The sequence below is a fragment of the Poeciliopsis prolifica genome, unplaced genomic scaffold, assembly GCF_027474105.1.
Source record: "Poeciliopsis prolifica strain line A6 unplaced genomic scaffold, Auburn_PproV2 SCAFFOLD014, whole genome shotgun sequence".
NCBI lineage: Eukaryota > Metazoa > Chordata > Actinopteri > Cyprinodontiformes > Poeciliidae > Poeciliopsis > Poeciliopsis prolifica.
This window is the reverse complement of record NW_026562389.1, coordinates 280,102-307,888: the sequence shown is the minus strand read 5'-3', so window position 1 is coordinate 307,888 and position 27,787 is coordinate 280,102. Positions and strand designations below refer to the sequence as shown.

The 27,787-nt window shown below is 37.1% G+C and overlaps 2 protein-coding genes across 9 annotated transcripts in view; one reads left to right on the top strand and one right to left on the bottom strand.

Moving 5' to 3' along the window:
- frmd3 (FERM domain containing 3) overlaps positions 1–22,615 on the bottom strand; it is a 41,303-nt gene extending 18,688 nt beyond the window's left edge. For 2 of the 7 annotated variants that reach the window (XM_055039381.1, XM_055039388.1), the window contains exons 1-4: positions 22,188–22,614; positions 6,589–6,693; positions 5,116–5,158; positions 952–1,033 (exon numbers count right to left, since the gene is read on the bottom strand). In XM_055039381.1, the coding sequence (XP_054895356.1) occupies positions 952–1,033; positions 5,116–5,158; positions 6,589–6,693; positions 22,188–22,292 (335 nt within the window). In that variant the 5' untranslated portion in view covers positions 22,293–22,614. Of the gene's footprint in view, positions 1–951; positions 1,034–5,115; positions 5,159–6,588; positions 6,694–22,187 lie in introns of all 7 variants that reach the window. The other 5 variants (XM_055039384.1, XM_055039386.1, XM_055039385.1 and 2 more) reach the window with 3 other exon arrangements.
- Positions 22,616–23,030: 415 nt separating this feature from the next.
- LOC129366119 (probable gluconokinase) lies at positions 23,031–27,442 on the top strand. 2 transcript variants are annotated; one of them, XM_055039745.1, is made up of 6 exons: positions 23,031–23,271; positions 24,289–24,353; positions 24,743–24,773; positions 24,879–24,965; positions 26,171–26,214; positions 26,785–27,442. In XM_055039745.1, exons 2-6 carry the CDS (start codon positions 24,316–24,318, stop codon positions 27,128–27,130), a joined length of 546 nt encoding a protein of 181 aa, XP_054895720.1. In that variant the 5' UTR covers positions 23,031–23,271; positions 24,289–24,315; the 3' UTR covers positions 27,131–27,442. The 2 variants fall into 2 exon arrangements, with proteins under 2 accessions (XP_054895720.1, XP_054895719.1); XM_055039744.1 differs by having other exon boundaries at positions 24,284–24,353.
- The last annotated feature ends 345 nt before the right edge of the window (positions 27,443–27,787 follow it).

Here is a 27,787-nt window from a genome sequence, read left to right as displayed (position 1 = left end):
CTTTTTATTTAAATTTTTATTATTTTTTTTAATTTATCATTATTTTCATTTATGTATTTACAATATACCTTATTTTTTGTCACTGTCATCAAAGCTCTAAGTTAGTGGTACTTGTGTCCTTTTTGGGTTGCTATTTGTATAAAGTAGAAAAAAACCATAAATAAAAGAACTTTGTTATTAGGAAAATATAATTTTTATGACACTCAGCAGATGAGAAACCTCTAAGAACTGAAGCTGGCAGTGGAAACAACTCGTTCTTCCTGAGCTCTTCTCTCTCCTAACCAGCTTCACTGGTGAGCAGCTTCAAGATACTCAAGAGGCATCTGGACTCCTTTTCTTGATTTTTTTTTAGAATTCAACATGTTAATTAATTTAAGCATTCTGGATATTGTGTCCTAGACGGCTGAGAATCTGCACTGATGCAGTGAGAAGATGTTTGTGTGTCAATGCAGGGTGTGACTGATACATGACTCAGACTCAGCATGTTCACTTCATATAACGTTCACCTTTTTATGTGATATCAGTTGTTTGCATGTTTGTAGTTCTTTTTAACATTTATTTGATTTAAAGATAATTTTTTTTCCATTGTTTCTCTCCTTTTGAAGTCTCACATAAGCTCCTGACATGAATCATCTTTGTGCATATTGTTGCTACATGGTGCTACTGGCACATGGATAATAGTATGTTTACAGGTTTCTCTTGCAAGTACAGCATTGCTTCAGTTTTTCACAAAAAAAGGATTTTTGATGTGATAAAAAGTCAACCTGGTTCAACTTTTTCTTCTGTTATAAATTTGTCCTTATTTCTATTTGGGTTTTATATTTTTAACATTTGTGTGAATATGCATGCGACCATTTGCTTTACACTTTCCTGCAAGCAAAAAACTATCTCTTGCACAGAACTAAATAATTTCTACATAAATAAATTACAATAATCTGTGTTAGGTTTTACCTGGTGAGCTCCTCCTTAATTTTCATTGGCTCGTGGGGGTAGAACTTGACCCGGAAGCACATTGTGAACGGCTGCAGAGCTGCTGAGGACAAGAGACACCAACACAATCGTTTTTATTACATTTGAATATTATTGAAAAGTTTATTTGTTTCTCTAACTCAGCTCACTAAGTTTAACACATTGTAGATTTAGGTGATGCTCTCAGTGACTTTCTTCCTGTTAGTTGAGGATTTTCTGATTACAGCTAATGAAAACATAATATTAAACAGTAGAATATTACATAAAACTAATAAAAAACATTCCTAATAAAGAAATGTTTTCAAAAAGTAGTTTTAATCTGCGCCGTTCACGTCTTACTGTTAGACAGTTCCCATTTAAATTATTGCTGCAGGTCAATCAGTAGTCAGGCCTGGATGTGTGAACTGAAACTGTACCAAAACAATGTGGCTAATTCACCGCTACAGAAAAGGGAGGCATGTATTTTCACAAAGGGCTAGATTGATTTGGATAGTTTATGGACTTAAATGTGTCGCAGATTAATCAATTCTTGCATTTTATCCATTTTTTTAACCTTAAGGTAAATGAGTGTAGACAAAGTTTAGAGTAATGACAAATAAGAACAAAAGCAAAAAAAAAAGTTGAGAACAAAAAAAAAAAAATTGTGTGTCTCATTTGATTATGACAGAAAGTCATAAAGCAGCGTGTACTGATTTTCTGTTAAACCCAAAACAGGTGTCTCTGTGTGAGAGCCATAACTTTTGTATCCAATGAATCTGCAGCCTACTTTTATGCAGTTTTAGAAGGGACACAAACAGATAGAAAATCCCAACATTAAATGTTTGAAAAGGAGCGTTACAGAGGAAGAAATTAATATCCTCTAACCAGTAATCTTCACAGTGTGCCCCCTCCAGCCTGCCTTTAAAAGCAGGAGCCCCTATGGTATTATCTAGCCATGAAAGAAAGGGGGGGGGGAAAACAGCCCACATCTACATAATACATGCTGAGCAATGTGAAAGATGCAATCCTCCCACCAGCTCCCAAAGAACTTGAGCTGCTTATTTGCTCGGGCTTATTGGATGGCAACAGTGTCGCTGAAAACATTCTTGAGAAAGGCCGTTGGTACAAACGTCGGGCGAATGTGACGTCTACCGATGTGCGTAAGCCAAGAACCACAAAGACTCCTGAAAACACAAGCCACCAAAACCCAATTTAGGGAGAAAAATCCTGCTACATGCAGAGCTGATGTGTCATTTCAAATCCAATCTTTTCAGCGCTCTTCCTCCATCCTCTTCTTTCTTTTCTTTCTCCTTCTTTCAGTCTCTGTCAGCTTTTTTCATCTCAAACTTGTCAATTTCTACTATTCTATTCACTAATGTGACTTCCCTCTTTAGCTGCATTATCAATCAGTGTCGCTCAGTCAGTCTGAATTAACCCTGGAATATATTGGCTTTATTACTCTCCCAACATCCCCTTTCAGTTTGCAGAGATATCCACAGTCTCCCATTTTCATAGAGGGAGAATATGCAACTAATAGCTCTTTTATTAATTTATGACGGGACAGAAAGAAAGAACAGTGCTGTCATTAAAAGAGTGGGTGAACTTCAGATAGCGAATTGAGGACATAGGAAGGAAGAAATAAATGAAGAGAACATCCAGACTAAAAGGAAAATTATGAGAGAACACAAAAAAAGATGGATGAAAAACATGGAAGCCAAGAAACATTAAACCTGGAGTTTGTAAGGAAGATCTCCAAACCCCCAAAGTGGATTTTGTTTAAATTTTTCATCAAGCAAAGGCGGATTTTTTTCCCTTGATGTCATTTTAGCTTTACCAAAATTAAATATGTCCCGCAACTTGCTGCAAGGAAATTTGAAACTGTTTCTCAATAAGTACGGATTCAATAGGCTCAGTATCTGCATCGCTGGCAGTAAACACAGAGCTTGAAGTAAACAGCCTGAACGTCACATATCAGGTTACAAACATCACAACAGAGACTACAAGAAAATACTTGTCTGAAGACTGGTTTGCTAACTTATTGTGAGCAGACATGAATAAATCCTTTACCTACTGCAAAATACTCCAGAAGCCGATCAAATGAAAGCATCTTTTATGGTGCAAACTGGCTATTTTTGTAAAACCGAGTATTTTTTGATGGTAATATGATAGCATATACAGCACAGTATATTTAAGTATTCTGCATAAAGACATTTAAGTCTGAAGTCTGTCTTTCTGCAACTAATGTGTCCAAACAGGTAATGTTTGTTTATTCTAAACAAAACATAAGAAATATGACAGAAGATTTAACACTTCAGTCCATTAAATTATAATGCCACCATGTGCCAGCTCAGAACAATGAATCTGATCTCATAAGTCAAGCAGCTTTTAAAGTACCAAACTCTGAGTGAAACTCAGGAAGGTGCTGGCAAACTCCCCCCAGTCCAAAACAAAGAAATGCCACACACAGCTGCTGGGATGCAATCCCAATCTGCAAGGCTGTTGTTAGCAGCCATAAATGTGGCTAATTTCCCATAGAGCAAAAGCAACCTCTCTTCATTTTTCCAGGAGCTTTTAAATATTTATGCAGACTTCCACAGAAAGCAACCCTCCTTATCTATGTACCTCTGAGCAAAAACACAGTCCTGTCACTTTGTCCTCCGTCGCTCCGTCTCGTTTCCCTCCTTAAGGACGGCTACAAAAAAAACATCTTTTATCCTGTTTGTGCCTGAACTTATGACAGCGGGTCACTGTGGTGCTGCCTACTTGCTTCAGATTTAACCTGCTTACGCTTAAATGAACGTCTGAAGACACAGGCAAAGAACAAGCAAATACATTCAGGCACAAAAAACACACAGTACCTTCCCCATTTATTGGGAAAGCTGTGGGAGTCTTAGAACAAGTTTAACTTCTATTAGAGTAATATGAGTATTAAACATTTAGCTAAAATATTTGAAGTTGTTTAAGTTTGTACTTAACTTTCTAAAATTAACCAAAGTGTGAATTTGAATTGGCAATCCACCAAATCTTTTTTCCATGGAGGTCTGCTGCTCCTAGCCTCTCTTCAACATTGGAAAGATAAGAGAACATGACATTTAAATAAAGCATCTCTGTGTTGATCTTACTAAGTCAGGACATGGCTGCAGAAAAATAGAAACTGGCTCAAACTTGCCACTTCCCTTGCTCTGACTGCCAAAAAACAGTAAATTAAAACTTTAAAAGAACTGAAACTGTGACAAACAAGCTTGAATAATGTAATGCTGACTCATTCAGACATTTCCAAAAGATGCCTGTAAGAACCGAGGCGAATGTTAATGTTCCTTTTATTTGTCATGGTGGTACATGTGTCCAGATTGTCCTACACCTCAGCTGATGCGCAGGAGTGTTTTTAGCATGTTATTTTCCTGATACTGCTGTACTCAACAGGTAGTTTTCGCAAACATCATTCTAAATCTTTTTTTTTTTCTTGTTATTTCGCAGAATTTTTCAATCTTGATCACAAGTGATGTGCTAAATTTGATTTAGCACATTGATTGTGCTAAAATTCATTGTTCTAAGTTTTGAAATTAGAACAATGACATTTTTTGAAGTTTTGAAATTAATATAAAAAATTAGGCTCATCATGGCTTAGTGGAGATGCGATACTCAGTCAGCAGCTGCCATATTTCAGGGTCAAAGTCTCTGCAACATCTTTGACAAAACCTTGTTGGACTCTGGTCAAGTGGCCAGAGTCCAACAAGGTTTTATAGTTTCAACCACCCTGTACACAAACCTTGGAAGAATCTATTTAATATTACACCTCCTGTCCAAGAACTTATGACTCAAGAGTTTTCTGAGGATATTATTTTTTCCCATCTGCCTCTGTGTTCTAACCTGAAGCTGGCAAAGAAGTCAAAATCCAGGGAAGAAACTTGCATGACGGATGATGATACAAAAGGACAGACAATAAATAAATGCTCACTCTAAGAGATGTCACCCATTTGATATTAGTTTTACATACAATAAGATGATAAAGGAGGTAAGAAATCTCCAACAGTTAAAGATCTGTTAGCTTCTGATGCATTGCTTTCTGTACCAAGGCTGCTGGTCATTATGGAGGGCACTGTGGTACACTCGCTGTTGCATTTCCAGAGGCCCTAATGCAACAAGGTGAGCAGAAGGGACACTTACACTTCATTTGCTTCACCACAGGCTTGTTGGGCTCCAGCCAGTGCTGAAAGAGAGAAAAATGGGACATGAATGAAAGTCAAAATGAAGCAAACTTAAAAATGTCACACCTCTTGAAAGAGCAAGGCAAATGAAGAGAACGTCATATTTATGCAGACATTTCTATTCTCTTTCCTTTTTGTTTAAAGTTGCTTATGCAACATGACATCTGTGTTTTAGTGACCTCTTCACATATAAAATTGTTTGATGGAATCTGTATCAAAATTCAGTGAAATTATTTTGTTTTGTTTTACTGCAAATAGACAGTTTTTGTTCAATACGATTTCTAATTTGACTTCAGTAGTAGTTTAGAAGTTCTTTTTTGTCACACTGAGAGGAAAAGTTTATTGACAGTTTCTTGAACAGAATATCTCTAATTAGTGATAGTTTATTCAACTTCTATGTGGATTTTAAAGTACTTTTGAGTCATCCTCTCTTGGAATACAAAACCTATAAACTTTTATTGTTTATGTTTGGTTTAATGAGCTGTCTGCAGTATTATTTTCCAACAATATTTGCTGTGTGTTGGTGTGTTTTTCTCACTGTCAATTCAGTGTAGCTGAAATGAAGCATCTGGTCTCGTCTGTGTGCGCAGGCTGTTTGAAATATTGAGCCTGATCTTGATTGTTTGTCACTTGAGCCTGTAATGTAATGCACCCACTGCTGTCTGAGTAATATCTAACAGAGCCATTCTGGCAGCGCTGACTCAGTGCTACTACTTTCTCTCAGTGAGTGTGATTCTGTTTGCGATTGTTCTTCTGCTGACGATTTCATTTTGTTAATAGAGGTAAAACGTCACCAGCAGCTCCTGGAGACATTCCTGCAAGGTCTGCTGAAAAAACACTAATCAGTGCTTCTTTGAATGGCTTTAGTTTTCACTTATTTTGATTTGATTGAATATATTATTTTAAGAAAGCAGAGGATGCTCATGCCTGAACATAAGGAGACAGTGACTGATTTTCAGACTTTTGTGAAGCAAGATGAGATCGGATTCTCATTTAAGCATCAAAATTTAGTATTTACATTTTTAAACCAAATACATTCGCTTTTCAAAAACCGCCTGTTTAGCGTTGCTCTTGAAACATAATCAGTGAAACAATAATCAATAATCTGAGGTGTAACAATGGCATTTGACAAAATCAAATGTTTCAATTGTTGACTGTATGTGCTATGACTTTGTATTTTTGTGGTTTTATGATGTAAAGCACTTTGAAATACCTTGTTGCTGAACTATGCTACACAAATCAAACATGATTTGACTTGATTTCGTGTTTACAAGCCTTTGAAGATGCACAAATAGGTGATTTACTGTGGGGGGGTTTTATATTTAAGCAGAAAAATATAGCTTTATCTTTTATCCTTCACCACCTGTCACCGAAATTGACTGAATGATGTGAAAGAAAGATGAAAACAGTCCATTTTGTGTTTCATAGTTACCCTTTGTTTCTCAGGATCTACGTATCGTATACCAAAGTAGTCCTTCTCCAGCAGGTTGTAGTGATTACAAACATGGTCCAACAGGAACTGGCCTTTGGTCTCTTTCTGTAAAGCAGCAAAAAGCAAAAGAAATGTCTAGTGTCTTGTGCAGATATACGTCAACCATTACTTCAGTGTGACATCTGCAAGAAACAACAAACCACACAAACAGTTGCAGCTGGTAGTTGTTCCAGCACACATTTTAAAGACAATGACCAGTTGGACCATATTCCTGTGCTGCACACATTATTTCACTGGAGTATAAGCCACTAACTTAAAGAACTGTGTCTGCAACTTTTTAGCCACTTGGCGCTGATGTAGTTACTGTATTTATAGTGTTGACTCAGCCGCTGTGGTTCATAAACACAGAGCCGGCTCATAGCAATCAATAGTCCATCAATATTAATCACCTCCACATCAACACACTTCATAACAACCTAAATGTTTCTGTGCTCATACAGCCACCTTATCATATTTTCATACTTCATTCTTGTCATAACCTTTGATTATAAATTATAGTAAATGATAAAGCTGTAAGTATTTCCAAGACTGAAGTCTCATCGTTTCACATGCATCACAGCTTCTCATCACGCCACCCAGGGCCAGAATATTCTGTGCTCAGTTATGCAAGACTCATTGATCCAATAAAACCCAGCATTTGCCCTTGATGTGTTTCGCTAACCCTTTTCTCATCAACACACAAACGGAGCCACAGCTGCTGCTGAGTCCTTGGCCACATGATGGAAACAAAAGTAGTAAAACTGCTGGTCAACAACAATGTCGAGCTGCCACACGGTCAACCAGTTGCTAAATATGTTCTTGTTTTATTCAGCTGCACTCATGCAGCTGTTAAACAATTCATACTGATCACACATATATCCAGCACTTATAATTTGATAAAAATGTTAAATTTTATGTGAAATAGATTAATTTCACATTTTATGAAACATTGCAAACCTTTATTACTTCTGATTTTGGTGATAATGGCTTACAGATTAAAAAAAACAATACAGTCACAGAAGATAAGAATATTGTGAAGAGGTTGCATATAAGAAACTTAAGGCATCACAGCCTAATTAGCCAATAAACTTAAAACACCTGCAAAGGTTTCCTGACCTTTTAAGCTGCACAGTAGTAATTTATACAAAAAGACGACCAAACACTCTGTGTGGTCGCTGAAATAGAATCACCAATCTTTTCTGAAGGTTGGCATTTCAGTTTAAAATATTCTTTTTCATTGATATGAGGCAAAAATAGGATTTTATCAGACACGTCATTTAGATTTTTAGAATCTTTAAAAGGGACAGAATAATTTTACAATGAAACATAATCTTACATCTCTGTGTGTACATTAAGGGACTGCATGTAGTTAACATTTCTGATTATAATACCTGAGTTCACCCTTAAAATAAGCAACAAAAAAAAAACATGAACATGAAATGCAAAATAGATGAAGATGGAAATTTCAGGTCAATGCTTTCCACAATGAAACATAATTAGACATGAAACAAGCACACAACTGCACATTACACAGAAGAGTTCACATAAAAGCACATCCTACCAACACAGTACAGGAGGACTGCTAAATTATCAAATGCACTAGCAAGATGTCTCATATTTACAGTCATGTGAATATGACATTTATAATTAAAAAATGACCTTTAAGGCCTTTTATTTATTTTCAAAAGATTAGAAGAATTTTAAATCAGCCATTTTGTTATCGAATAAAAATAGTCAACACGTGGAAAACATTAAAAAATGCCCATGTGTGGCTTTCCAAGCAGATTTATTCAATGAAGTCCCCAAAAAAGTGCCACAACAATTAGAAACGACAACACAAGTTTAACTTTAATGAAATGTGTTCAAAGAGGAAATCTTTGGAAAGTCTAAATTGTATTTTTTTTGTTTTTGTTTTTTTTTGTTTACACTAAAACTACCAAATAAACCAAATTCAGTATTATATTAAAATAACCTCATGCAGGCTGTGAAGCATGGAGGAAGAGGAAGAGGCATGATTAGGGGATGGTTTGGTGCAGCTGGACTTGCCCAGCTTCCCATCATAAAATCCAGTATGAATTCCACCATATACCAAAGTTTGTTTGAGGAAAATGTGAGACTGTCAAAACATATTGAATCTGAAGCAGAATTGAAACGTAAAATCAAGTCAAAGCCCAGATCTTGACATGCGTTGTGTGGGTTACTTTAACTGCACCATACAGTAACCCATAAAGTATCTCTCAGAAGAAAAGGATTACAGAAAGTCGACCATTTAGTTATTTCAGCCACTGCAGCAAAGTCAAGCTGTCACAGAGTCCAAACAGCAACAAAACATATTTTTGCTTATATCTTTTGCTTAACGAGTAGCATTTTTTATATAAAGACAAATAAAAATATATATCACTATTTGACACATTTTAACAAATAAATCATTATTTAGTTGTGTCCCAATGTCTTAAAATATGGACATAAATGGGAAGTGGGAAAGCATAGGACTATGAAATAAAATAGCCTCCTTTAGAGGTACTGTAATCTTGATGCTGCATATGTTCATCGTAAAGTGAGATTAAAATTCAACCATGACCTGTAAATATCAGCAGCAGCGTTCAGTTTATGATCTCTGGGGCCTTTAAGTTGTCCTTCATTCAACAATCATTGTCCATTCTTCTCAAAAGAAACATGTGCATGTGCAATACATGATTGTCTTTATGACAGCCTGCAACTGGGGCGCGTGAATGTGTCTGTCTGAATTCCTTCTGTCTGTTTGTGGGGTTAATAATTTGTGATGTTGCTATAGTTGTTTGAAGATGTTTGAAAGCATAGTTTTAGTTTTCTGGAGTCATGCACCATTGGTTTGTCCGTAGAAATAGAGAGAAAACACAAGAACAGATAGAAAGACTTTCCTCTTTCTGCAAAAGCTCCACATCTCTGTTGGTGTTTATTTGGCCATATCTCTTAAGGATTTCTAAGTTGTCGTGACAACATTGCTACCAAGCTGTTAAATATAACAAGCAAACACAAACAGACAGGGAGGGAGAAGGAGAATAGAAGAATCAGAGTGAAAACGGCAACGCTTCAAGCGCTTTCCAGTGAGATCATCAAACAAAACCTTCCCTCTGTCTGGTTCTCAGGGCAAACATTCAGAGGAGGAACAGGGGTGGACAGACGCCAAGTAAGAAGAGAGAAAACCCGACCAGACAGAGAGTGAAACAAGGCCATGCACGCTGAGAGGCTGAAACAGAGAGAAAGAAAAGCATGGATCAAAAAAAGGAAGTATATAACAGAGAGACAGGAAGGTTGACTAGTGAGGCAGAGAAAGAGACAAAGTGTGGAAGAGAGATGTAAAGAGTCTGTTTCATGTCCAACAAGGGTTGGATGTATATTTTATATTTCCAAAGGCTGGACATTAAAAATTAACCCAGTCATACTATCTTTACATGATCTCGCCTAATGACAGCAAAGTGCTGTCTCTCCCAAACTCTCTCAGTCCACTCACACTCACACTCACTTTAAACAGAGCAGCGGTGACGAGTGTGTTCAGTTTAGCAAAGGCAAAGTGCACTTTGACATCGGTTGGGTCCAAATCCACTCTGTAGTGTTTTTCTTGCCCGTGTAAAACAGCACCGTCACAGCCGGCTGAGTCGACATGATGGCCAACAAGCGAGCAACAACTCTTCTAAAAGCATAAGAAAAATGCAACAGTCAACCAAATTTGTCCTGTTCAAGAAGAACTATTCTAAAACTAAACTAACAATTATTTATTAATCATTTTTGACAAAATGTATTGTCAATGTAAGAAAACATCTGACTAAATCCAAGGATCTAAATTAACTTGGTGCTCAACTTTTGTTTGACTGGAAAAAATGCAACATTATACATTTAATGTAGTTTCTTTGTACCTAAATGATTGATTCACAAAGCTAATCTGGCAAACAACAACAACATAAAAGGCACATTTAGTGTAGTAAGGCAAGAAACAAGAACAACACAAAGAATGAAGGGGAAGCATATTTCTGAGGTGAGAATTTAAAAAGCTTCGGCTGTTTCTTTGTTAGCTCCTTCTGTCCTACATCTCACACAGCTGCATCTTTGTCCTGAATGTTGGTCATATGTAAAAAATAAATGCATCGCACTTCCATGCCTCTGATACTAAACCTTTTGTAATCTGATGCACAGGCATGACTGCGACTGAACTTTTGGATAAAAAAATTGAGTAAAATTTGAAATAAACCTTAATCATTTCCATTGCTAATCTTCAGAACACAAAAATTACATAAGAGACACACAACTGTCAGTTCCCAATGTCTCATGTTACACTATGCAGACATTCTGTCTGCAATGATTACAAGTCACTAGGTGGCATCAACAGAAAGTGTTGTTTCAGTGTACAGACATTTAAATATTATGCACAAGATGGTGCAATGATCATGTAAGAAAAAAAAACAGAAAATGTGATGCGGTAAAAATGTAATTTACTCCATCCTGAAGGAGAGGACACATTTATGGTTTTTGCCTTTTGCACTATTCCTGGTTTATCCTACGAGTATTTTTCAAAATTCTCAACCAGTTTACTGGTATGTTTTGGATAATTGTGATATTACAGGTACAGTTCTGTTGTATTTATTTTTGTACATATGATCTGACATTTTTCAAGCTCCCTCTGATACATTTGATGATGATGAGCTGATCAGGTGTTGCTGTCCCATATCATGACACCTCCATCTCTCTGCTTCACAACTGGCTTGAGGTTCACTTTTCACCAAAATGATGATTATTTAGTTTATGGTAAACTTGATTTCTGTTCTAGCTCTCCTGAAATCTAAACTTGTGCAGCCACTTTCTCATTGGCATCAGTTACACAGTAGCAAGAGTTTGCTGTGGGTCTATATCTCAAGGCTCGGCAACCCAAATTGTTGAAAGAGCCATATTGGACCAAAAACCAAAAAACAAATCTATCTGGAGCCTCAAAAAGTAATAGCCTTAGATAGACTCTATCTAATGGAAAAACTGCTGACTCATTTCACTGCGACAGACTGGCGACCTGTCCAGGGTGTGACCCGCTTCTCGCCCCAAACGTTTGCTGGAGATAGACATCCCTCCCGATCCCACTGGGGACAAAGGTGTACAGAATATAGATGGACGAGTCATTTCAGGCGTCTTTATTAAAATCAGTTTTAATACTTAAAACATGCCATCATGGCATTAAAAAATACAATTTTACAGCTTCAAACCTCCAGCAGTACTTGTCCTTCATCTTCCCTCTGACTGATTTGTAAAATGAGTTTTTCAGCTACAGCCCGTCAGACTGCTCACGCTCAGTTGTGCAGAAAATATAAATAGTGCTTGTATAAACAAACTTTAAAGTCAGTGATTCAGACACCTTCAATTAGCTGTGGCGACAGAGCAGACATCGAGCTGCAGACACCCCTTGAGCTGCGGGATAAATGAATAAATGAAGGAGTGATATTACTAAGATGCTGTGCATATTTAAAAAAACAAAAATAAAAACTGTCAGAGCACCTGGACCCTTCAGCTTATTCTTAGAAAAATGCAAATAATGTTGATCAAAAACACACTTTAACTGCAGTCGTCTGACAGAACTGAAAGATATTTCTTTGACCAGATCAAGACTTACTGACCACAAGAACTCCTACACTGGCAGGGTGCCTTGCCCCAGTTCAGCACTGCTTGTTATTTAATCATTTTGCATGCCAGCTCAATTATGAGTGCTCCTTATCGACTGCTACAAGGTTCATTTCATGACACGGCGTACCTAATTGGCTGAGCTGACACGCTTTGAGAAAGTAAGTGTAAAATTCCTGCCAAATGGGGTTCGCGTTCGCGTCTGCAAACCCCGAAGGAATTGAATCAGAAGGGAGAGAAAAGAGAGTAAGTGTTTAAATACAGGGATATGTTCTGTTTAATACTGAATGCAAAGTAATTTAGAGCATAGCAACTACAAGAGATGAATACCAAACCGATTTATTTTTATGTATATATTCACTGCTGCTGGTCCTCAGGAAAAATAAAGATTAAAAATGGAATTGGACCCATTTGCCAACATTTTCCCTATTAGGTATTGGACTATACAAGCAGGTTTTTCTGCAAGTGTGGCAAAAATTTTGTCCTACTGTTAAGAGTGCCAATATATCTAAAGCCACCAAACACATTAGGCTTGAAGCCAAAGAACAGATCAATTTGAGGCCTTGATGAGGATATAACAGAGACAGATCGATGTGCTGGATGTAGAGTGGGCTGCTGGAAAAGCAATGGAGTGTTTCAGTGCACATAATAAGAGCTGAGGTAAAGGGATCAGAAGTTTTTGGCATGTACTTTTTGTAACCTATTTTGATAATACACATTGTATGTTGTTTTAGTTTGGTCTTGTACTTACTGTACAATCTTTATTCCATTTTTTTCTGTTTTGCATTTCAACAGAATTTGTAACCTTTACTCTTTCTTTGTTAGGAAGAAAATAATCAAATTATTTTATTGGAATGTTATTTGATAGACCAACTACAAGTGGAAAAAATAATCATTTATAAACACGCTGGATTGAGAGCGATTATGAAAAAGCAATTTTCTCATCCCAATTTATTTTTTATTTGATTTTGGTTAGGACTTTGACTAGACCATTTTAACACTTGAATATTCTTTGATCAAAATCCGCTCTTGTGGGTTGTTTGTTCAAGTTCAGTACTGTCTCCATTTCTGACATGTCTGTGTCACGTTCTGTGTCTGTGTCTGTGTCACGTTCAAATGTTTTGGATACAACAAAGCACTGAATAGTTTACAGGAAGATGTTCCTGGGTTTTATTCAGTCAGAAGCTGTAAATTAAATTTGCTGAGTTTGCATGTTCTTTCCATACAAGTGTGGATTTTCTGTAAGGAGTCTCATTTCCTGAGAACCGTAACATGCATGTAAAGGTGACTCTAAACTTTTTTTTCAGATTAGCATGTTTATTTCAGATCATGATAATCTTTTACCTGTGGTAGAAAAATGCACCAGAGCCCCTGCAATCCTAATGGATGAACCAGGTATGAATAGAGAATCTGGCATACCTATTAGGATTTAAAAGAACATCCTTGTTGACATTTCAAACATTAGGTTTACCATTTAAACAATTAAATTAAATCTACTTTAGATTAGGTTTCTCTTGCCATTTTGCTGGTGACTCTTTACATCCCTTTGAGCGATAACAGTGACCTTGTCCCAGAGTGCAGGGAAAGAAACCAATGACCTTTTCATTGCCTGTCATGTTCTGAAGATGCTCATATTTACACACAGCATAGGCACAAATGATTGCACAAATGAACCCATAAAAGCTCGTTACTTGCAGCTCCAAACACTGAATTTCATGGCTGTGCACAAGCTAATCTACTCACAGGAAGAGCTATGAATTATGAAATATGAAGCTGAAGCAGTTTGCGTTTAATGGAACATCACCTCTCTCCATACAGCTGGAAATTTAACAAAGTATGACGATTCCAACACTACTGCAGATGCAGCACTGACTGAATGTATGAAGCTCTTTTTGTTTCCAGCCATTTCAAAACTATGCCCACGCAAAGGAGGAACTGTGTGAGGGAAAAGATATGTTGAATCCCTTTATGTTATTTGGGACTTTTTTTTGTTGGGCTAGAAGAAAATGATTCCCTCTCCTTGTATGTAGGTTTCTCACATGCAAAAATAAAGTGTTTGCGCTTTAATCTAGATAAAGGGACAAAGCAAATGCTCTGAAAACAATTTGTCCTTTAGATTTCCTTTGTTTCTGCCACACATGTTTGAACATGTAAACCCAAATTTCTGATGCTAATGCTATACTTTCCCCCCCCCTTATTTGTGCAAATAATCAATTTAAAGTAGTTCTTCAGGTTGTCCTTGTCTGATGCTGGAATTAATTTGATGGCCGAAATGTGTTAGACAAAAAGAGAGAAAGATAGTGTTTTATATCGCTCTGTGTTTTTTACAGTTCCTGTTTGTGCTGTAGTTCAGAGACATTAGGTCCAAAAAATGTGGTTAAAGAAAGCGTGAAGGTCGGGAAACCATTTGTCTCCTTCATGAAATAAGACAACAATAAAAAACACTACAGAAATCATGATAAATTACACGATTGAGTTCAACCTTCTACATTTGAAACAAATAGTTTTTAAACATATCTAATTTCTGCAGCGAGTTAATTACTACATTAACAGACTACGTCTTTAAAGTTGATGCGCTGCAGTTCACATTAGTCTCAAAGGAAACTGGTCTCTGTAAATGGATCCTAATGACACCTGTCTCCTTCTTTTAATATTTTTGCACTGAGTTTTCTTATTCTTTGATAACAATTTAAATAGTTTTTTTATTTTACATTGCTTATATTTCTATGTTCATTCTTCTCTTCCTGCTCGTCTTCCCTCACAAAAAAAAAAAATCTGTGAGCAGGCGCAGCCTCATTTTGAATCCGTTTGATGTTTTAATCTACTTAATCTTTTTTTTCCACAGCCACGCCATCACATTTCCTCTTCCTTTCCTTCATGCTGTAGATTTTCAGTGTCACTCTCTCCCAGCTACAACATACATATAACCCACATTATTTCTCATCAGCCCTCTAAGTTTGGTGCTTCTGTTGACAAGTCCCTTCCTTAATTATACAGTGCCGTCTGATCTCTTGCTGCTTCCTGTTGTTTTGCGAGCAACAGTCACAAAAAGGATTATTTCTCTTTAGTCATCTTGGGCAAAACATCAAAGAGATGCCGGCGAGTGGGATAAGAATAGAAAACTGCTGCTATTTATAAATTGCTTCAAATAATGCCTGCAAGCTGAAAGAAGAGCAGAGTGTTGGGTTTATTCACAAACACGCACATTGTTTGCACATCTTTCTCTCCAAACTGCAGAGATAGCTTGAGGCGATTCTATCATTTTAATGATTCTTTAAATAAACTGCATTCATAATTTATTGCTGACTCATCTCAGATTATAATTCTGAAGTTGACACACTGAAATCCAATCATCTCTTCCATGGTAAATTAAGGAATAATTTTGATTGCTTTTAGAGCTTCGCTTGTCCTCAAACAACACACACACACACACACACCCGCACGAACACACACACACTTTTATCACTGACAGCTGACTGATGCTGGCCTCATAAAGAGCAGTGATCTTCCTTAATTAAACATGTCGTGTCACAGAGAGGCAGGAGAGAGCGTGGCAGTAAAAGGATAGATAATTGAGCAGAAAAAGGTGGTCTGATGGGGATGAAGCTGAAACTGGAGCAGAGGATAAATAAGAGAATAAAGTAGAAGATACTGAAGGGACAGAAGGGAGGATGAGAAGAAAGGGAGTAAGAATAAAGGAGGAGGTGAAATGAGAGGAGGTCAGAGTGTATTGATCTTGACATGTCTCTCCTGCAGCAGGTCTGACTGAACATGGCCCTGCAGGCCACAACACAAACATGAGGAACACACACTATGCATGAAGAAACACACACATAAACATGCCGACAAGTCCTCTGACCTCCTATCTGTACCACCATGATTTACTGTGTATCCATAAAATTGTTTAACACTCATATACTGTTCAGGAGAGAGATAGGCTCTGTGTTCAAGAAATCAACGTGGTTCATTGACAAATGGTAAAAGAGTATCATCAACCCAAGTTAAACCAGTCCAATATTTTGGAAGGCCAGGAAGAAGTCATTGGTTCAAAGAAAAAAAAAATAAGAATTGGACTACGGTTTACACAAACCTTAATGTCTGGCAACATTAAACTACACTAAAGATTTTACTGTAATGGTTACTGGTGAATATAAAAAATGAAGAACATTATTCTGACTTTGATGTATGAAGGTAACAACATCATATAAAGTGGAGGTGATTTTCTACAGGAGGAAAGGCTGGTGCGCTTTACAAAACAGCTGGCATCAAGAAGAGAGAATGTTATGAGGAAATATTAAAGCAACATGCCAATGCTTCAGCCAGAAAGTCAAACCTTGAGCACAAACTGGTCTTATAACTGGTTAATGATCCAAAGCATTTTTTGGAGTTGCCATTACTAAAGACCTGATCTCAGACCTTCAGAGCTGAAAAGTTATGCATGAGCAAAGCTGGCTGCAAACCCGACTCAGTTTCTCCAAATCACTCAAGAGGAATGGCCCAAAAATCCATGGATAACAAAAGTCTTTGACATAAGTAATATACTTTAAAATACATTTTCACTTAATACCAAGAAAACATAAGTAAACTGATTTTAGACAAAATAAAACTTGCTGAAATTAATAGTGCATAAAGTATGAAGAGACAGTGGTAGGACGTTTCACCTGGGCATAAATAACAGATTGAAACCTTTGTGTTATTCTAACAGTAATCTAATAAAACAAGACAAGCTCTTCTCTTTCCTTCTTCCTGCTCTTCTCAAGCAGGATTACACTGCTTGGTAATCCTGGTAAGAACATGCTTTATTTCATTTTACTTCATTTCTTTTCCAAGGGTTTGTAGCACTGCTGTCTTTTATTCATTAAAAGAATCAATAAAAGTTCCTCCTAGAAAAGAGGAATATTGGGAAGAGAAACAGAAAACATGCAGTAAACGGGCCAGAAATCAAACCCAGGACTCATACAGAGCATCTACCATCAGTCATGTGACACACCAGTTGAAATTCCTTTAATCTTGTATTCAAACTTGTATTCAAAGAGCTGTGCATACAAGATTACATTAATAAATAAACTACACAAAGGTTTAAGCTTGATTCTTCTGCAACTTGTGTGTAAGTTAGTAATATGAAGGTGTTGAAAAATATGTCTATTTAGGTAAAAAATCTTGATATTTTCCTTTCCGCCATATATTGTATATATTGGCTGGCAAAATATGTTGCTTGTTCTTTTATACTGGTTATTTTTAAGATATTCAAAATAAAATAAAAACATTGCTGTAGTTTTCATCTGAATATAATGATTCTTCAGTGCACATTTTTTTCTGAGACCAGAAGATCTAAAAATCTCTAAAAGCCTTAAAAAGCTCTTATATTATCTACTGGATTTAGATAGAAGTAAAAATTTCGATTCACACTTTTGGTTTAAGCCACTCAGCTGGTCAAGCCACATTTTTGTATAATCTCCAGTCCCATCTGACTGGACATCTCAGTAGAAAACCAGTCTCGTCTAATATTTCTAAGTCTTAAAATTGGAACCAACAAGTCAAGTCAGACTCACTCCATGCACAATTTTCAAAACGCTACATCCCATCCAACAACATTAAACTGTTTTTCCATCTGTTTAATCTAGCGCTGCCACCGATATTTTATCCTGACCTACATACACAGCATGGCAGAATATATAAAATGAGACAGATGATGACGCAGTGGAGAAAAAGAAAACTAATTCCAGAGCCGATAGTCTTTACACAATAGAAAGAAGAGAAGTGCTGTTGAGCAGCAGAAGTGTACTGTGACGAGATCAGGATGTCATAAAATATGTAGGAAAGAGCAGCTTAGCACCGGAAAACAAAGCCATTAAAGAAAGCCCAGGAAAATGCAGTCAGCTAGAAACATAAATCTCCATTTCTTGACAATTCAGACAAATGCACGCTTCTGGTTAAAAAAAAAAGCCCTAAAACCCATTTCAAAGTGCATTTCTGGATCTCCTGGTGAAAGTCCACACTTTTATGTTTTCTGATGTGTACACACACCTTAATATGTTTCTGAGTATTCAAAGAGACAAACACACAGGTGTTTTGGTATTTTGTGAACACCAAAACACATCATTTGTGTCACAGTCTGCTTCATCCATTTCTCTTTGTGTATAAAATGCTGTTTTTAAATCATTGATTGGGTACATGCAGAGTATCACTAAGATGGTTAGCATGACACGGAGCGAGGCTGTTTAGTCATCCGGAGTGAAACAATAATGCTGATGTAGGCAACTACTTCTGAGACAAAGTGCTGCACTTACAGATTGAGCCATTTACAAAAAAGAAAAAAAAAAAACACACGACTGCGCCGAAAGATCTCAAAACCTCAACCAGCAGCATGCACTTTCATGGATTTTTTCAGTTTCACGAAACCTTAGATAAATGTTCAGGGCATATGCGTTAATGCCCTCAACGATTGTCACTTGGTTTTTCAACCACTTTATAGATCCCATTTGTCTGTTACTTGTACGGAAAGTTATACATGCAGGCTGAAAATCATACATTTCCACTGGCTACTATTTGCATAAATGTCCTTTAGTAAGCTGTACATGAAATACATGCTTTCTTTAGCCATCAACAAGCGTCAGTAACAAAATTCTGTCAGAAAATATGGCAACTGCTCTTAGCAGGGCTGACAGACTTCCTTTTAAAATGTTGTAGCCTGCTGTATCTGTCCCAGAACCATTTTTAATTATTTAGTTCCGCTGTTGAAACATCCTGTTGTGTCTTGTTTTAACTAGTAGTTGATTTGATGTAAGGTTGAATCATTTGGAGGAAGCTCTTCATCTTCAATATTACATCCACTTTGTACAATGTACAAGTAGCACATGTATCAGACCCCACAGCATGACACTGCCACCACCATGGATGATAACTGATACAGCTGACTCCTACAATTAGTCTTCTACTGAGTATGGCCGATCAACTCAATATTTGTGATCTCTGACAAGAAGCTTTTTGTCCAATTTAAAAATAAATGTCAATTTATTCTTTCTCAGTCAACAGACAAGTGATGTAAAATGATCTTGAGTTTGGTTTGAATTAATCATAAAATGACAGATTGTCATAATTTAAACACAGATACATCAAAGCTAGTTTCCGAATTAAAAAAAAAGAAGACTACCATTGCCTTCTGGAATAACTTCAAACTCAAAAAAACTCTGCCAGAAAATAACCCCAAAAACCAAGAAACTGTTCGACCATCTATGATAAGAAGAGACAACAAATATCCATTTAATCAAATAGTAGTTGAGGTGTTTCCGCATGCAATTTGATATATAGCTATTATTTCAACCAATCTGTGATAAGAGAAAGATTATGAAAAATTCTAACTTGTTCACCAAAATTTTGTTCTTTTCTGTTTTATGTCGTTGAATCCTTCCAGCTTGGAAAGAAAAGCGGCTCAAGAAAATAAGTACAATTCCTAAATTAATTACATTCATGCTTATGATGAATATATGTAAACTTGTAAGCACCAGTGTTTGTTACCAGCTAGTAACCAGACTCAAGGATTAAAAAAAACCCTCTGATCTCAGCTGAAGAAAAAAGCTGCAGTTCTGGAACATACTGCAACCTGAAACTAAACACTATCACTGGCCACACCTTAATTCACTCGAGTGCTTTCATAAGGATAGTCTTTCAGTAACAGCAGTAGTAGGTAAGATACGAATCTTGTGAACTCAGACTCCACAAGAAGCTGCATTTAAAATGGATATAAACTCAGATGAGATCTATATAACTTTAGTAAAAGAGAAATATAAAGTAAATCACACACTGTAACAAATAGCTGTAAAAACTACAGCATGAAAATACAGTAAGTTGGCTGGGTTTTGAACATACAGTTCTTTACTGTGATCTAAAATGCGTATGGAAAGTATATGGGACGTGGTTGGACCGCTGGATCACGTGCAGAAATTTACAGCTGTACTGTGAATTTTTAATGTATAGTTGCATTGTGGGATACTTACCGGCCGGAGGCGAACTTTCACTGGGTAAGTACCTTTAAAAAACATTGTATTGCAGTTTTGTGTTTATGTACGAAAATATATTTTATGTGATTATATTGAGCTACTCTCGCTTGTTTGCTGAATCGAACTGTGGTCATTCCTCAGCTAGCATTATGTGCAACAGAAGTACTTTTTAGTTCAGTTCATCTAGAATATGCAGATGGCTATATTCTGGTCTTTTTAGAGAAGTTGTTTGAGGGTAGGATGCCTAAACTGCTTTGGGTTTTTTCTCCTACAAAGTTAGGCATGGTGATTAATTGTGATTAATCAGCCAGTGCCAGAAAGAGAGTCTGTCCACTAAATATGTCCTTTTCATCCTGTCTGTCTTTAACTGACATAAATGTAGTTTAATGTGCTGTTTGTCTCATGTATTAAAACATGTTTTTCTTTCTATCTCCCAGCAATCCTTTGATGATTTCTGGAGAAGTCCAGGACTAAGACCAACTCAGAACTCATTCCTGTTGGTTTTTTTGGCTGTTCACTACGTCTTAAACTTGGCTAAATGTTCCACTAAAGTTTAGAAAAATATGTAAATTCAATATTTGACATTGGTGGATCCCTTCCTTCAGAGGAAGAAAATGACAGATATTTCGAATTTTGACTGCAAGTTTTACCTGAAAAGCTGGAAAAACATTGTTTTTATGGCTTTGATGTGCAGTTTGCTTTGAAACGTTGATGTTTCTGCACTTTTGTTTTAGTAAAGATTATTTAATTCAATATAATATCATCATGATTCCTTATGTTTTTAGATCAGAGTATTTTTCAATTTGGTTGCAAAACTTTGACTTCTGTGTAACAAGCAAATTACTATGTTTTGTTTTGCTTCAGTTTGTCAGATTTAAATTGACAATAAAATAAAGCGATTTTAAATTATTTTTTTTTATTAGAAGAATAAAACTTTTTTGAGAGTTTGGTAAATTAAGTTGCAAGTTCACATTTAAACTTGTAAAAGCTAAGTATTCAGTTTCAAGAACTGCTGCAAAATGACAACATTTTGTAATTCTACTACAGGCAAAAATTGTGTTAATTAATTTTTTCTTTTATTATGATAAGAATGTGATAAAATCACAGTAGCCATGTCATATAGTTACTGTGCTATGTTAAAGATATTACAATAACACTAATCAAATTACAGTTATAAAGTAATAAAAATTATAGTAAAACTGCATTAAAGTCACAGTAAACCTACAATAAAATTACTATAAAATTGTAGCAGAATTACAGTAAGGCTTCTGTAAAAAATAATTACAGTAAGGTTACTTAAAAGTTACTGTCATTTCTTTACCATAAAAATGACAGTAACTGGCTTGCAACCCTGCTGCCAGTAAGTTATTGTAAATTCTTTTTATTTATAGCCATAAAATAAAGTCCAAAGATCTGTAACTTAAAATAAAACAAAGCAAAATCCATTTCTTCTGAGAGCTTTACGATGACTTTCTTACTTTTAGTTGTGAAATGTATCACATCTATGGGTGCCTAAATCACAGAAGTAAACATCACTAATCCAACTTTATTCGGATATTTGAAATGAACAACCCTTAAATATATATTTCCCACCAATCCCGTGGAGCTTCCTCATGTCTTTTTTGACGACGAAGCAAAGTTCACTATATACGTTCTCTCACTGTGACTCTCATTGATATTTCTCATCACAAATGCATGTCTATCTTTAGTATATAGAGCAAAGAGAACCGATCCACAGTAAATTACGGCATGCAAACTGCAGGACGAATGCGCGCAAATGCTGTTCCTCCAAGTAAACATTATGATATGGGGACAGCGATATTCACCATCAGGGGAGACTGTTACGGTCTCATTCCAGCCTCTTGTCTGTTTGCACATACAAAAGTAACAGGAATGGCAACAAGGTTTTCGTTCCTCTACCTGGATGCTGCAGGAGATCTCGGAGTCGTCCAGTAATCGGATCGTGCAGAGGACCTCCTGGTCCAAGGAGCGGATGCTGGGGCTGCGAAACCGGAGCATTTTCATTGTTGGGTCGGTGTCGGTTTCAGCTCCTCATGTCAGTGGCTCCAAGTGCGAAACAGATGCAAAAAACGTGTAAAAAAAAAAAAACACACACACACACACATCGGGGTGTCACGCTTTACGCACGGCATAACATGTGTCCGTCTGGTCTCGTCACCCCTTGAACCGCCCTTGGAGATGAATGGATGGATGCGACAGAGTGGGAGGGAAGAGGGCTTGCATTCGTCTGCTCTCTGTGTGGCCCGCTTATTGATCATCTCCAGGAGAGATGATGGCTTTTCTCCTCTCCCTCACTCTCTCACTCTCTCTCTCCGTCTGGTTTAACCCTGCTTCCGCTGTGCGTGTCCATCAAAATTCAGCTCCCTCACTTTGTTTATGCTGAAGATCAATGTAAATTCGCTGCAGCAAAATCTGATAAACTGCATTCAGATTTCCAAACAATATTCTAAATATCTCTCTTTATATAATTGGATTATATATTTCTTTGTAATTAAGTGCAATCACATACATTTTATAGAATAAAACATTAATAAAACATTAATAATTAATTATCTAATTTACCTATATCCATACATTTTATTTTATTTTAAGCCTTTCTGGTCCAAAGTCCCGAAACTGCCCGCAACAATGACGTCAAGGCCAGCTCAGACGTCCCTGTTTATTTTGACGTAACGCGAGTCGAGGACCCTGTACCTTTAAATTGTCGACGTAAGCGGCGTGCGTCATTACGTATCAAAACAACTCGTGGCCACAGTCCAAGCGCTTTCGGGGCTGCAGTAATGCGTTCGTTGGGTGATCTTGCCTGTGTCGAGCCCTGCTGCTCGGTCGCCCTCGGGCGTTGTTCCCCCTCAGAGAGTTTTACAGACACTAGCAAGTAAAGCGGGCCGATTGTCAGCAGGGTTTCCCCACTTATTGTTTTGCTGCTGCTGTGGCAGAAGCTACGGAAGCGGCACCTGTTCAATCACTGTAGGGCAGGCTAACGGTGAGTCGGAATGCAGTGTGCGGTTGACTGGACCTCCGGCAAAGATGCATAAAAAGCCTTGAACTAATTTTGGCAACATTAAATTGTTAGAGAGTCCGACGCTAAAAAGCAGGAGAGTTTTACAGCGCAGTTACTGGTAGTTGCCCCTTTTTACAACAGGACAACACTTGGTCTTGTAACATGTCACAAGGCTGGACAAGAACTAGTGGGGGACTTCTGGACTCTTTTCTCTGTTAATATGTTATTCCTCCTCATCCTACATGATTTAGGATTCAAAAGTATTTAAAAGAGTCCATGATACATTGCTCTTCTAAACGGGCCCTCAGCACCCTGAATCCTCCACCATACATAACAGTGGGCTTGAGATCATTTGCCACATATTTGGCCTCTGTTTCAAGCTAACCTCTCCTTAAGTGGACAGCAGAAAAGCTCTGCATTGGTCTCAGTTGACCAAAACTCAGAGTTTAATAAACTCATCAAAACTATGTGTGCAGTGATGCGAATGAAAACAGGCAACAAAAGTCTGTTGGCATGCAGATGAATTGTAATGGTTGTTACGGAGACTTGATTAGATTGGTCTTCTGAGCTTTTGAGACTTTATTAACCTGACTTATTCTGTTCACTGCATATAATGGCAAGATAAAATGTGGTTACGCCTTGAAACTGGCATTTATGGCTTTACACATTTATATCACAACATAACAGCATGGTTTTACCTCACATTTTCTAGACAAGCTGATCAATTAAAAAAAAAGTTAAATATAGCTTAAATATATTTTCATTTATTTTGCAGTTAAGTGTAGCAATGACTGAGGAACCATTGGTTTATCATAAAACTATGCCTCTAAATGTGTTTTTCTTTTAACTAAATCAATATACATATATCAGGTTGCATTTTCATTTTTTTTTCAGTGTAAGAATATGTTACTTCAATAAATAAAAGACATTTATTTTAAAGCTACGGTCTTATTATTTTGATTATGCAATATTTGATTTGTATCATTTCTTTTAGCACAGGGCGTTGAGGCTTCTGTCACAGACAAGATGATCTACATCATCATGGGAGTCTCGGGTTGTGGAAAGTACGTATGTCTTCTTATTGTGGTCACTAATTATTCTTTATAAATCTGTGACTTTTGATACATGAATTTAACAAAGTAGCTTAACAAGTGATATAATTAATAAATAATCCAACCTTTATGATGTATTGTCATTCACTTCAAATCACTCCACTCTGAAAACAGGATGACTCGGTTGAATAACCAAGATCATGACATTCATTTTGAGATCAGTGTATATTTCACCTTTTGTAGTAAAATTTATGGGGGGGGTTTTCTCTTTCTATTTTCCACCATTCTGCAATTAGGTTTATTAATGTTTCACTGTCTGATTTCCAGCAATTATTGTGAACATTAGTTGAATAATTTAGCTCATTTTTGTCTGTTTTTCTTTCTTGCTTTTTGGAAAACAGAACCAGTTTGGGGACATTCCTTTCTGAAAGGGTAAAAACTTGGATGGCTCACTACTCAAACACAAAACTCTCTGATGGTGTTATGTTCGTATGGAAGGACATTTATACTGACCTTGTCATGCGTGGTTCTCCTCAGCTTGGCTGGCCCTTCTATGAAGGCGATAACTTCCACCCGCAGGAGAACATTGAGAAGATGGCTCGTGGAGAACCGCTCACAGACCAGGTCAGCCCTGGAGTCTGCATACATGTGTTATGCAGGACTCTGAAGAACTTGACTGCACTTAGGAAGTGATTCAGCAATTTGATTCAGCTGTGTTGGACCAGGAAGATGTCTAAGAGTTACAGGACCAGGATTGCCCACCCCTGTCCTAAACCAAAGTAAAGCTTGACAACTGGATTGACAACTGAATCACACTTGTATTTCCAAACTCTTATACACATTTTATAAAACAGCACCGTTCTAAGAAATTTGGGCGAATTGTAGATATTAATATTGCCGTTATGGCTTATAACCAGTATTTATATACATTTTCCCTACTCTTACGACATCATAAAGCAACCATCCGGTTTTTATTGTTTCTCTGCTTCGGTGAAACAGAGTATGTTCAGACCCCTCAGTCTTAACATACTTTATTCTTTCTTTGAGTGGAAAGAAAGAATCCTCTCTCCATTGTCTCCCTCCTTCCATCGTCTCTTTTGTCATTTTCTCCTTTTTTCTTTGTGTCTGTTCTTCTTTCCTTCCTGGCAGAGAGAATCTGGCAGCATTTGGTGCCATTTTGCTGTTTGGTGACAGACGATAACCTCCCACGCAGAGGTTTACTCAGAAAGCTGAGGAGGAATACCTCTGTCCAACATATGCCGCCATGATTCAGTGACAGTCAACAGTTGGCAGATTGAGATTAAATGATGGAGCGAAGCAGAAATGTAAATAAAGGATTACTGTCAGGCTTTAGGGACAGCAAGCCTTTCATTCTGGTGTTAGTTGGCAGAATGAGGCTGGCATAAACAAAATGAGTTGAAGCCAGGACCTAAAGGTGTGAGACTCTGTTATGGAGCTCATTCATCTCAGATCTCACTGTCTCTGTCTGATTTGTTTGTTTGAGTTTCACTGACATCACCTGAACAAGTGTATGTGTTGAGTTTCTTAAAACGAGCCCTTAGTCTATTGAGATTTCTGTTGCTTTATAATTACAAACATTGCATTGGTTAATTTTATTTCTTAGTTCTCAAAGGAATCTTACTTGTTTTCAATTTGCATGCAACAAAAATCTGTCTGGCACTGGAAAAGTTCTCAGACGTTTTACATAATTACATAAAATAACCAATTTTTTCTCAAAATATATTTAGGATTTATTTTGTCTTCAGATCACCTCAGCATCTACGGCATTGAAGTGAAAACATCGTAATTTATTATTTCTTGTCTTTCAGGACAGATTTCCTTGGCTTCTCAGACTACATGAAATCATTGAGAGGTGAGAACCAGTGACATACAGAGACTCACAAATATTCTTTTTATTACATCGGCTCACATCCGTGTTAATACTAACATAATTTAGATCAAATCTAACTGCGTCCTTAACGTTTAGACTCTTTGCACTATTGTATGCAGCAATGAAATACTTGATATTTCTACTGATGGAAGGAAACCAGATTCAGTTTTACAAATCTCAAAAGCATAGCAGCAAGGTAGGAAGAAGCAGGCATAAAATTGTTCAGAAAGATCCAAAAATATCAAAAGTGGGTTTGAAAATTAAGCTGAAAACCGCAGCGACTGGGAATGGAGTTTGGGGGAGTAAAAGCAGATTTAGAGAGAGAGGGTGAGGAGAAGAAGTGAAGATGTTAAACTGCCTCCGGTGACATCAAAGACGGTTTTTTACACTCATCGTTGTGCTGCTCTTTTTTCTCCATTGCTTTGTGACCAAAGTAAACTTTGACATTTTATTTCATTCCTCACTTTAAAAATATTAATAACCATGTAGTATATCAGGGGACATTTCTGACATCTCAATATTTAAATGCATGTTCATGTTTTCCCATCACAGAGAAAGGTCTTCTGGCTCAGATGCTCTTTTAGCGTGTTCAGCTCTGAAGCGTCTCTACCGGCAGATTCTCCTCCACGGCTCCACGGTGGTGACACCGACCAGTAGCGTCTCCCTTCCCTCCTCTCCAGAGGTCTTCTTCCTCTACCTGCATGGCGACTACGATCTCATTCACCAGAGGATGGTGGCCCGACAGGGACATTACATGAAGGCAGATCTGCTGCGCTCCCAGTTTGATATTTTGGAGCCTCCGTCAGACGAGGAAAACGCGCTCACCCTGGACATCAGGAAAAGCCAGAAGGAGATGATCCTGGAAGTAGAGAAGCACATTGAGAGTCTGAAGTTGTGAAGCTGGAATTGTGGCAAACAAATGGGAACTCTACGCAGTTTATTACTTGAGTGATTCGTACCCATTTTTTCATGGGGAAATGAACTTAACTTTTACTTTATTGCCCTGAAAAGGTCCTCAAATCCAGATGTTTTAAATGTTTCATATGAATTATAAGCATATTATTTGCTACATAGCAGTAACTCTTTTTGATCATTTTCCTCTTCTTTTAATCTACTTTTTTGTTTTCATAAAATTAAGTCCAGAATTTATTCCTGAGTGAGTGAAATAAAACTTTTGCCTTTGATTATTGAGAAGGGTATAAAATATTAAACATTTATTTTTTATTATGTGGAAATAAAAACAGTTTTATTCTTTTTGGTATGCCTGCTCCACTTCCCACCAGAAACAAACTTCTTGGTTGAATAAATGTTAAATCTATAAGTTGTCTGAAACCTTCCAGGTTTAGCTGGAGGGATTCTCGACTTTGCTGCAGGTTCAGTCTCGGGCGTCTCTCTGCAGACTTGACACACCTGATTTGGGGGATTTTGCTGCTGTTTTTCTAAAGCTCAGTCCAGTTTTAAAGAAACACTCTACCTTAGAGGAGCACTGAGAAGCTTTGTAGTATTTCTTCAGGATAACATCCTAATCTGTGTCCGTGTATTAAAGCTGAGAAAC